General features: G+C 38.3%; 1 protein-coding gene across 1 annotated transcript; it reads left to right on the forward strand.

The window, feature by feature from the left end:
- The first annotated feature begins 815 nt into the window (after positions 1 to 815).
- On the forward strand, positions 816 to 4,050 carry LOC121373475 (zinc finger protein 726-like). Its single transcript, XM_041500140.1, has 2 exons — positions 816 to 944; positions 2,443 to 4,050. Exon 2 carries the CDS (start codon positions 2,755 to 2,757, stop codon positions 3,874 to 3,876), a length of 1,122 nt encoding a protein of 373 aa, XP_041356074.1. The 5' UTR covers positions 816 to 944; positions 2,443 to 2,754; the 3' UTR covers positions 3,877 to 4,050.
- The last annotated feature ends 8,699 nt before the right edge of the window (positions 4,051 to 12,749 follow it).

Consider the following 12,749-nt stretch of genomic DNA (forward strand, 5'->3'; position numbering starts at 1 on the left):
GGGCTATTTTTCGCTCCAGCCAATGCACTGCAACTGGTATATCAAAGGCCGTGGTATGTGCTATCCTGTCTCTGGGATGGTGCAAATAAAAGACCCCTTGCAACTGATGAAAACAAAAATGTAGCGGGTTTCCTCTCTGTGACTGTATCGAAATGACCATATGTTTGACATCCAATAGCCGATGATTAATAAAGCAATGTGCTCTAGTGGTGTGGTTAAACAAAACAAACTTTAAACTTTGACGACACGTGTTGCATGTTGGCACCGCTATTGTATTTTGAAATAATATAAATTCATAAAAATAACTGTACATAGGCCTTAATGAAATTATTTGGCTGTAATTTTCTGGGGCCAGGGGTGGGACATAGCTCAGTGGTACAGGGCCCATTGGGCTATTTCTCGTTCCAGCCAGTGCACCACGGCTGGTACACCAAAGGTCGTGGTATGTGCTATCCTGCCTGTGGGATGATGCATATAAAAGATCACTTATTGCTAATTGAAAAGAGTAGCCCACGAAGAGGTGACAGCGGGTTTTCTCCCTCAATATATGTGTGGTCCTTAACCATATGTCTGACGCCATATAACCGTAAATAAAATGTGTTGAGTGCGTCGTTAAATAAAACATTTCTTTCTTTCTTTTCCTGGGGCCGTGTAATTCAAAGTACATTTTTTACATGTCACAAGACCATTGGTAAAGCTTTAACGTGTCAACAGCATTGAGAATGTTTAAAGAGGGCAGGAAGCAACAGTCCGCATGTGTATAGTCCGAACTTCGAACTGTCGGCCAGATTAGTTCTCGGATGTTTAGTTCCTTTGTTAGACGCTGGTGAAACTGTTCCTTTGTTAGAAGCTGGTGAAACTGTTCGATTGAGTGCAGAACTTGTTGGTTTAGTTTTGCCAGTTTTATAGCTAGTATCATCTACACAACTACGTTCTGATGCACCGTAAGTTTCGAGAAATGGCATCTAATATAAGGACTGTATATGTTTGTTATTTATTTACACGAATCATTTATTTTCACCTTAGTTTCCGCTACTGTCAAATAACTGGTGATAGCCGAATTGGAACATAGGTACGGACTAAACTTTTTGTATCTTTACGGATTTTGAACCCCATTCTTATATTACTTTGTAGATAATTCTTTTCAGTTTCCATTTTAAACACACCACCTGAGCTATCATTTCAATTGCAAGTGTGAGGTTACCGCAAAAACACTCACGATATAGTGTATGGAAACAGCAGTGAGACCGTTTCTAATTCTGTATTAAAATTGTCTTGATTCAAAACGGTTTAAATGAAAAGAGAGACAGAGACAGAGAGAGGAAGAGGAACAGACATATGTATATATGAAGAGGGAAACACGGACAGACAGAGAGAGAGAGAGAGAGAGAGAGAGAGAGAGAGAGAGAGAGAGAGAGAGAGAGAGAGAGAGAGAGAGGGGGGGGGGGGGGGGGTTGAGAGATTATTACCATTGTTTTTCGGTATCGTCAATATCATATATTAGGAATAAAAATTGTATTATGCGAGCATAATACATTATTTTTTATTCCTAATCTATGATATTGAACATACCGAAACACACTAGGGTAATAATCTCTTTATCATATAATCGCAAGCTTAATACAACGTATTTTTGTAAACTGTACACGCAACTTTAATGCCAGTCGGCCATTACTAGATATTCAAATGACGTAAGAATAAGTGGCGCGGTGTATTTTTTGAATGGAAATGACGTCAAACTTGAATGACGTCATTTTGTATGTCCTTACATCAAAATAAAATAGGGATTAACATTTTATTGTTTTGTGAAGACCCAAGTAAACCTAGTGCTGTGACCTCGATTAATTTACATCTAATTTGCAATGTTATCACATTCTTAAAGTATGTGATCTGAAAAATATCACATACTTTCATTGCACTGAAAATGTAAGATATATATATATATATATATATATATATATATATATATATATATATATATATATATATATATATTTCGTCACGAGTGTTTTTTAATATGGAAAATATCAGCCGAGTCTATTTTAATAGGTATTTGCCGAGGCTCTTACATATTAAAACACACGAATAGCGAATTCTATTTATCCTCTAACACTCCTAAAATAACATTTTAATTTTTTTTTTTTAGTAAACCACAGTACTAAAGTCGTCGCCATCGGTAATATGACATCATCACAATTAGCACAAATTAGTTTGACGTCACGCGTTTTAAACAAATCTTTGAAAACGTTACGCTCAGGTATACAGCCCTTGTTGGCTTGTAAGCAAATGGCCGATCCACAGCAACAAATTACCTAGAGACTTTGCAGATTTGCATACCATTATTAACCGGGTTAATAAAGTAAATTACCACATGGGTTTATGACATGAATAGTATGGGTAAGTTATAGCATATATATATATATATATAATTATTTTTTTCAGTCTCATACTACACCTGTGTAGTGAAGATGCGACCTGGATAAATACAGAAATACAGGGAAAAACACCCACCAAGTGCTGAAGACTGTTCACAGAAACATATCTAATAATGTCAGCCACTGGCGATAACAGAGGTCTCAAATGTGAAGTGTGCACAAAATATGTCGTAAGCAAATCCAAGCTAGAAGCACACATGCGCGTACATACCGGCGAGAAACCGTTCAAATGTGAAGTGTGCACAAAATATGTCGCAAGCAAATCCAAGCTAGAAGCACACATGCGCGTACATACCGGCGAGAAACCGTTCAACAGCATATGTTCATTATTCATAGCAGTGACAATCCTTACACATGTGAAGTATGCACAAAACGTTTTACAAGCAATTCCACCTTAAAAGAACATATGTTGGTTCATACCGGTACTGGTGAAAAACCTTTCAAATGTGACGTGTGCACAAAACGATTTACATGGAGTTGGACCTTAAAACAGCATATGCTCATACATAGCAGTGACAATCCTTACAAATGTGAAGTATGCACAAAACGTTTTACATCCAATACCGGCTTTAAATATCATATGTTGATTCATACTGGTGAAAAATCTTTTGAATGTGACGTGTGCATAAAACGTGTTACCAAAGGTACCACTTTAAAACTACATATGTTGAATCACACAGGTGGAAAATCTTTCAAATGTGAAGTGTGCGCAGACTATTTCACATGCAGTTCCTCATTGAAGAATCATATGGTCACTCACAGTGAAAAAACATTCAAATGCGAAGTGTGCACAAAATGTTTTATAAGCAGTGGCAACTTGAAACTGCACATGTTAAGTGACACTGGTACTAAAAGCTTCAAATGTGAAGTGTGCACAAAATGTTACGCATACAGTTCCAGCTTAAAACAGCATATGACTATTCATACCGGGGAAGAAGGATTTCCGTGTGAAGTGTGCACCAAACGTTTTACTCAGATTGGAAACTTAAAATATCATATGATGATTCATACTGGCAGAAAACCATTTGAATGTGAAGTGTGCACAAGGCAGTTTGCATGGGCTTGTACCTTGAAAGAACGTATGTTAATTCATACTGGAGAGAAACCTTTCAAATGTGAAACGTGCAAAAAATGTTTTAGATGTAAATCCCTCTTAAAAAGGCATATGGTCATTCATAATAGTGAAAAAGGTTTCAAATGCGAAGTGTGCACACAATGTTTTAAACACAGTGAGAGCTTACAGCAACATATGTTGATTCATACTGGCGAAAGACCTTTCAAATGTGAAGTGTGCTCAAAACGTTTTGCACATAGGCTAAGTTTAAAGGGGCATATGTTGATTCATACTGGTGAAAAACTTTACAAATGTGAAATGTGCACAAAATGCTTTACACAGAATCCCAGCTTAAAACACCATACGTTGAGTCATACTGGTAACTAACTTTAGTAATGGGAAGTGTGCGCATAACGTTTTATTCGCAGGCACAGCATAAAACGACGTTGATTCATACTAAATGAATGAATGAATGAATGAATGTTTAACGACACCCCAGCACGAAAAATACATCGGCTATTGGGTGTCAAACTATGGTAATGCAAATAAATAAAGTGATGATCAACATCAATATAAAAATTCAAGGTTTAAACAAAAACAGTGTAAAGAACTGTGCAAAAATACAAATACAAATAAAACCGAATTTTACTCTAAACTTCAATTTGTGCTGTATTGGCCATTCTCAAAGAGAATGTTACACCCCTGCACCACGGTGAGGTTACAGCACGCGCAGGGGCTTGATTCATACTAGTGCAAAACCTTTCAGTTCTGAAATGTGTGTACATGTGTTAGATGATGTCGGTAAATAGGCAGGACAATACGGGGCAGTTCCCTCGAGTAAACCAATACATAATTTTTTGGTAGTGCTGCAGCGATAAACCGGTATACCGGTATACTGCGATAATTGATCAGCTCGATATAGTTATGCGTATCGCGATTTTTATACGCTATTTTTTTTCCTCGTATCTTATTTAACTTGAAATAGGCAAACAAACAAACAAAAACGACATGATTTTATGAATTAGTGATGACAGGAAATGTAACAATCACGTGAAGCGTAGTCGGCTTACTTGTTGGCATAAGAAGTGATAGGTCGGTCATACTTGGTTCTAACTTCTAAACAAAACGTGTTTATGTCCAATGAAAATAACCAGTTAACGTTAATTACAAATAAATGTTTTGCTACTTACTCATTATCATTCATTGTTCATTTACGTTGGAATACGGCTATGGTTATCATCTTCAAAGAAATAAAACAACAAGTGAGAATCACACATCGCTGTTTTTCACTGAACTCGGAATACTTCGGCCGATCGTTCAAAATACCTCGGCTAATAACCTCGGCTCTGGTTCTGTCGATCTGCCGAAACATTGCGACTCAATACGTACATTTCCGTGTCAAGCGAGCAGCAACGGAAAAGCCCGATAGTAAGGATTTCCGAATGTGACAATTTATGAATAGTTTGACATTCCCAGTCTGGAGCTCCACGCGGTAAGACGTGTTTGTTTCGCTGGGGCACACTGCATGTGCTTTCGTGTGCTCGACTTGGGGATCCTTCATTTCGTTGTTTTTGTCAGCGAAGTGAAGTTTTCTACTGGGATGTATGCGGCCACTGGAACTGATTGAACGCTGGAACGCTTCTCGTTTCGACAGTCTGCACCACCAGGTTGGATTCTTTTTTTAGCGAGATTCCTCGCCTCCACGTCATTTCTCCGTCTGACTATGTTGACTTGTTTTTTTTTCGTGACTCGTATGACGGCCATTCTGCAGAACGCCACGGTTGTTCGCGTTTAGTCTCTACATGTCCGAGCCTGTCCTAGCAGCACTGGAAGATTGACCGCCCCACTCTAAGAAGAAATAGGAAGCGGGGTCGGCCCCTACTACTCTTTTCTAGACTTTACTTTCTTTTATTGTGATACCATCTCGTATCCTCCGGAGTCGGGTCCGTCCGCACCACTATAGCAACCTATACCCTAGTCTGATACTCTCTCTCGTTCAGACGGATCTGGCTTCTCAAGATCTGTATTTCAGCACAGCACTACACCTTCAATGTCTATTGACTGTCAATCTAGGGGTTTTCTTGACGGGATGCAACCCATCTCGTCCCTACCAGCAGTGCACCCTAACGGCCTTAACGAGGCCACTCACGATTGGAGTTAAACTTTTGGACCTTCGTTCAAAGGTTTATGTGGAAATTACTTTCTTTGTTCAATATTATTAAATAGTCCGATCCCCTCTTCTTTCTCTTATTTATTTTTGGACTGTCCTTCTAAAATGCTCCAAATTATATACATATTCGACCGAGAAGTCAATTATTTTTATTTTTGGCTTGTAACATTTTTTTATTTTTTTTAAATTCTATTAACGTTTTTACTAATTGCTATTTTCAAAATTCTGCCCATTTTTAACTCTAACCCCCCTCCCCCTCCCCCCCCCCCCCTCCATCTTATCTGATTTCATTTTGACCACCCGATCTAATCTAGCGACCAAATTTAATGAGTAGAATTTTCTATATTAATTATATTAGAAATGCGGATTAAAATTTTAAAGGCCCCACTGTTTAATTTTCGTTTTACATTTCAAAATTGTCCGCTTAATTTTTTCTGTCCCGGGACAAGCCATGGGACGGACATGCTCGAAACTCTAGTGGTATATGAGCATGTAAAAATGATTCGCACTCTAATATACAGATAACATCTACCCTAAAGGAATAGGACACGATATTTCTAATATGCCCTCACACATCACAGAGAATTAGACATATCACAAGAACTTGTGGACTTGTCCCTTTCTAAAGCTGCATCCTAACCGGACGCGAGCGATTTTTTTTTTTTAGAAACCATTGATTTTAATTGCTGCATCCTAACCGCACGCGTACGGCGTGACAGATTGATGTAATTGAGGACGAGACACAATACCGATAGGAATTGTTTCTAATTTTTGTCGCATATATTATAACATATATTAACTAATCAAACACCTTTTACTTGAGGAAACCCGTTATATTTTATCATTAGCAGCAAGTCATTTTTTATATGCACCATCCCACAGAGAGGATAGCACATACCACGGCCTTAGATATAGCAACCGTGGTGCACTTGGTGGAGCGAGAATAGCGCAATGGACCACCGACGGGGATTGATCCCAGACCGAACATGCATAAAGTGGCCTAACCACGACGCCGCCGAAGCCGGTAGTTCCGTGGTCGAGTAAACGAATACGTCACTTTTTTAAAACTCACTAAAGTGAGACAAGTTTGGTACCATTTGAAAGGTTATTATCTATAGTGTCAAATATTATATTAATCCTTTTTCAGTAGATGTGTTTTAGTCACTTATAATGCAACTAATGCGTCAGCGATGAATGCAGCAACGTTTTACGAAAGATTCTATCAACACATTTATCAGCATTTTTTAATATATATATATATATATATATATATATATATATATATATATATATATATATATATATATATATATACTTAAGTGAGTAGAAATATAAATCTGTATATAGAAATAATCCCAGACATGTCCTTTGTTAATTGACATAATATATATAAAAAATAATATATATATATATTTCAAGCAGACTTTTATCCATAGTATTTAGATATGTTACTTGTGTGTACGTCCGACACCAAAATATAGCATTTTTAAATCTCCACTTCTGCTAACTGGTTGTAAACTGAGATGCAATGTTAATTTTATATGGTTGATTAAAAAATGTAAAAACTATTTCTGAATATGTAACAATTGCCATGCTACTGTGGTGCTGTTATAGTGTAATCCTACCGTGGTGCTGTTACAGTGTACGTCCGTATGATGTTAGCATACATTTTTATAACTAAAGCCAATTATGACCATCGGTATTAAATTTTATCCATATAAGTAGATTACGAGAAATTTATCAAAGTGTGCAATAAGCAGCTTCCCGCCAAAAGTGTTAATTATGTTTTAAAAAATAAAAATTATACTTCCAGCTAACTGTTCATCTCCATAACAAAAACCGGCCTCGGTGGCGTCGTGGCAGGCCATCGGTCTACAGGCTGGTAGGTACTGGGTTCGGATCCCAGTCGAGGCATGGGATTTTTAATCCAGATACCGACGCCAAACCCTGAGTGAGTGCTCCGCAAGGCTCAGTGGCTAGGTGTAAACCACTTGCACCGACCAGTGATCCATAACTGGTTCAACAAAGGCCATGGTTTGTGCTATCCTGCCTGTGGGAAGCACAAATAAAAGATCCCTTGCTGCTAATCGGAGGAGTAGCCCATGTAGTGGCGACAGCGGGTTTCCTCTCAAAATCTGTGTGGTCCTTAATCATATGTCTGACGCCATATAACCGTAAATAAAATGTGTTGAGTGCGTCGTTAAATAAAACACTTCTTTCTTTCTTTCCATAACAAAATAACAAATCCAGTAATTGCATTTACTGCCATAATTATACAAACTAGCATTTTAAACGTGACGTCACATTTGAAAAAAAAACACCTTTACATTCAGTGGCAGCACTTTACTATTTTGAAATTTTCTAGTTAATTTTAAAGAGATGTGTGGAATCAATAAATATAATGTTACGTATCACAAATAAATGCAAAAATATTACAATATATCTCTTGCACCCTGTTCAGGTCCCTAGTCACCGGGGGCTGCCACAGCCACAGTTACCCCCCCCCCCCCCCCAACTTATATGCCTTTAGTTTTAGAATAATGGAATGTTTCTATGGTGCCGTCATCTCATAGTCATACATGTAGATAGTGGCAATTGTTCTTGTGCCACTTGTCATTTGTACGTCTATATTAGTCCCATGTTGGCCACCTTGCCAATGTAGGCCTATGTCAAACACCAAGCATGTTTATCTCTATTGTTTTAGTGTGTAATTAAAACACAAAGATTTTACATCTAATATACAGATAAACATCTACCCTAAAGGAATAGGACACGATATTTCTAATATGCCCTCACACATCACAGAGCATTAGACATATCACAAGAACTTGTGGACTTGTCCCTTTCTAAAGCTGCATAGTAACCGGACGCGTGCGACGCTAGCGATTTTTTTTAAGAAACCATTGATTTTAATTGCTGCATCCTAACCGCACGCGTACGGCGTGACAGATTGATGTAGTTGAGCACGAGACACAATACCGATAGGAATTGTTTCTAATTTTTGTCGCGCGACACGAGCGACAAACATATATTAACTAATCAAACAACTTTTACTTGAGGAAACCCGTTATATTTTATCATTAGCAGCAAGTGATCTTTTATATGCACCATTCCACAGAGAGGACCTACCACGGCCTTAGATATAGCAACTGTCGTGCACTGGGTGGAGCGAGAATAGCGCAATGGACCACCGACGGGGATCGATCCCAGACCGACCACGCATCAAGTGAGCGGTTTACCACTGGACTGTGGACAATCACCTAAGCGACAGAGAGTGGTACGCACACGCACACGCACACACACAGAAACAATATTACATTTACGTTTTTTTAACGTAAAAAATTATTTGATCGTATACCTCTGGTATATCAAAGGCCGTGGTATGTGCTATCCTGTCTGTGGGATGGTACATATAAAAGATCACTTGCTACTAATGATAAAATGTAGCGGGGTTCCTCTAACTATCATAAAATTACCAAATATTTGACGTCCAATAGCCGATAATTAATGAATCAATGTGTTCTAGTGGTGTCCTTAAACAAAAGCTGGGTGTTTTTTTTTAGATTGTCGGGCACTTGTATTATTGTATGAGACGGCCCCTGGAAGACGGAATGGCTAACTGGGCAACCACGTGCAGTGACGGATCCAGTAAATCCATTGGGGGTGGGCATGACGAGGCTGATTGCCAAGGGAACTTTGGGGGAGGTTTGGAGGGGGGTAAAAATTAATATATAATAAAATTATAACTGTCGCAAAATTTAGGGGGGGGACCACCAACCCCCCAACCCACCACCACCACCCCCCAACACCCACCGCACCCACCCACATCCGCCTCTGATGTGACACTACGTCACGATATAGTCGGCTGTCCGGAGTTTGCCGAACCTTAGCTGAATGTGGGTGCTGACGTTTTTTTCTGTAGTGTGTGTAGTGTGTATACTATTAGTGATTATGGATATGACGCTGTGGAATTGAATGCAGCCATAGTCAACATGAAAGAAAATGTGTTTTGTTTAGGGTTAGGGTTAAGAAAATCATACAGTAATGATAAGAGTAATTAATGTTGTCAAAAGGCTAAATAAAACATTTTGCTAAATATTTTGGGTATGGCGCCATACCAGTTTTACCTTCTGGCAGAAATCCTGTACTCCAGTTCAATATATCATAAATATGATATAAAATGTGCTCATTTTGAGAGAGAGAGAGAGAGAGAGAGAGAGAGAGAGAGAGAGAGAGAGAGAGAGAGAGAGAGAGAGAGAGAGAGAGAGAGAGAGAGAGAGAGAGAGAGAGATAAGAGGTGGCGAAGCGTCAATTGAATGAATGAATGAATGAATGAATGAATGTTTAACGACACCCCAGCACGAAGAATACATCGGCTATTGGGTGTTAAACTATGGTAATGCAAACAAATAAAGTGATGATCAACATCAATATAAAAATTCAAGATTCTAACAAAAACAGTGAAAGAACTGTGCAAAAATACAAATATCACAGATAGATACTGACTTTTACTCAAAATTCCAATTTGTGCTGTATTGGCCATTCTCAAAGAGAATGTTACACCCCTGCACCACGGTGAGGTTACAGCACGCGCATGGGCAAAAGCCTCAATTGATAAATGGTTCACAGTTTGGACTTATTCGCCAAAACTACTTTACCAATTCAAGACAGATTTTGTGGGAAACTTCCTTGTTACTCGGAGAAACAAATCTGTGCATTTTCTCACTCTGACCTCGCCCCTCCCCCTCAGTGTTTTGTGGGCGTGGCCCAAAACGGGGGAAATCAGGACAATTTTAAATACTATTTATAGTTATTCTCCGTATGTAAACGTCCGCCGGGTGTAGTTGAAGTTGTTCTTTATTATGAGAGGTCGTCTCATCAGCTAATACACTATAAACACAGCCGAATTTATCTCATTAATGATCCGCGCAAGAATAATTTCCTCACCCATTATATTTATCACTTCATTTTCAATTGTTGATGACAAATACTGTTTCTGTCTTTATAATCGGTGAATACATGTGCGCTTTCAATATTGGGTCATGATTTGCCATAAGTTTGGTCAGGGCGAGAAAATTGCTGGGATTGCCATCATTTCATATAGTTCCTTTGCCTCCACGTAAACTGATACACTGTCTACTGCACCACAGCACAGCATCGATAATATAAGTTGTAGAAGCATCACGAGGGGTATGTGGCTTTTTATGTACCCTCTGTATGTTCTTTTACCCCGAGCAGAAGGCAAGGGGGTAAAAGAGCACACAGAGGGCAATAAAAAGCCATATACCCCGAGAGATGCTTCTACAACGAATTTATCTTGCCGACATGTTAAACCATATAGCCAAATAATCAAAATAACGCCAGACAATAATTGTCAACAATTTATTAACGGAGCCGTACCACGCGGACGCGAACGGAGCCGTACCACGCGGACGCGAACGAAACCACTTGCTAGTGACGAAAAATAGTTCCATCGATAAACGAGTTTTTAACTTCAAATGTTTGTAATACGAAATTGTCTGAAACAGATATTAATAAAAAAAAAATAAAAAAAAAAAAAAAAATTAAAAGTTTTTTTTTATCAGAAATGTATGTAGTAAAAAAATAAAAATATTAAAAAAAAAACACAAACAAAAAACAACTGTTGTTAATCGCGCATTAATACAATAACACCACGACCGTAATTAGGTGGCCGAGTTCAACATTGCAGCTTTTAAAAGTATTGAAATAGTGTATTTTATAGTAAAAATTAAATTAATTATGTATACTTGATTGATTATCAATGTTATTTATAATCTAATTATTGCTTTAGCATTAACTGGGGCGGCTGGAAACTGTTGGAAATTACAGACAATAAGATTATACAGATTATAAGAGAATTTGGCTCCGCCCACAGGGGGATAAGGGATTTGTCCAACGGCAAACAACCAATGAGATTAAAGAATTTTACATGAAGGCGAGATAATACCTTTTACAATGTAATGATTTCGCACGATATGTTTTGCAACGCGTGTATCGTTGTGTGCCGGAATTGTCGATTCTGGATTTTCGATGTTGTGAATCAGATCGTCAGCAGCTTGCATGGCGTGAATATGGTAGCCACATCCTGAATATGTATTGATCGTGTCTTTCTTTAATTCCATTTGCGGAATGGTTTGTTTACTAAGACCAAGTTGTTCCCTTTATCGCTCACAAACAAGACACATGGAAGACATGCAGTAGACAATCCATGGGAAGTCATTAATCCATGTATTGCTGAATTGTCTGTTACAACCGCCGATGTACCGCGATGGAAATAGGCAGTCACCAGGCATACGCATACCAGGTGTTTTAATAGGTGGTACTTGTGTTCTTGACTGAGATTACGAAATTTTTTAAAGAAACATATGGACATTTTCATTTGGAATGCTATCCCAGTTTTCGTATGCGGAGTATATTTGACCAATGCTAGTTATAAATGCACCCGTTGGTTTCAGGGAGGTGGGAAGTGTTGGATCTAAATCACTCATGTTTATATTAGGAGCTTTGGTTCTTTGGTCCGCATTATCGACATGGTCGGACTGTATCGTCTGATCCACATTTGTATTTAGATTCGTATCACATTTTCGTTTGATGAATCCATCAAGAGTCGAACGGTTATTTTCCGCTGCACGTTTGCGATCGCGTCTCTTCTGGTCCGGTCGCCCCATTCTGAAATGTAATGCATATTTGAATGCAAATGTCGGTTGCGGGCACAGGTGAAACAGCATATGCTAAAATGTTATTACTTTATATTGGACTTTTGTGAACAAATTCTGAGAAGGAACGTTATACAGATTTTTTTTTTTTTTTTTTGGGGGGGGGGGGGGGGGTTCCATCGATATTAGAATATCTGAACACAGAAATAGCATTTTGTTTATATAAGTCTCTCAAAAAAAGAAGAAGAAGAGAAACTATCTTAAGTATATTACAAATTAAATATGGAGTGGGTGGATAAGGTCAGACCATTATTTTGCTTTTGATTATAACTTTGTATTGTTTATCAATATATCGTATTGTGTATGATATATTTTCGTATATAGGTATGTGATCAAGGCCCATGGGGCCTAAT

Source organism: Gigantopelta aegis, chromosome 5, assembly GCF_016097555.1.
Source record: "Gigantopelta aegis isolate Gae_Host chromosome 5, Gae_host_genome, whole genome shotgun sequence".
NCBI classification, from domain to species: domain Eukaryota; kingdom Metazoa; phylum Mollusca; class Gastropoda; order Neomphalida; family Peltospiridae; genus Gigantopelta; species Gigantopelta aegis.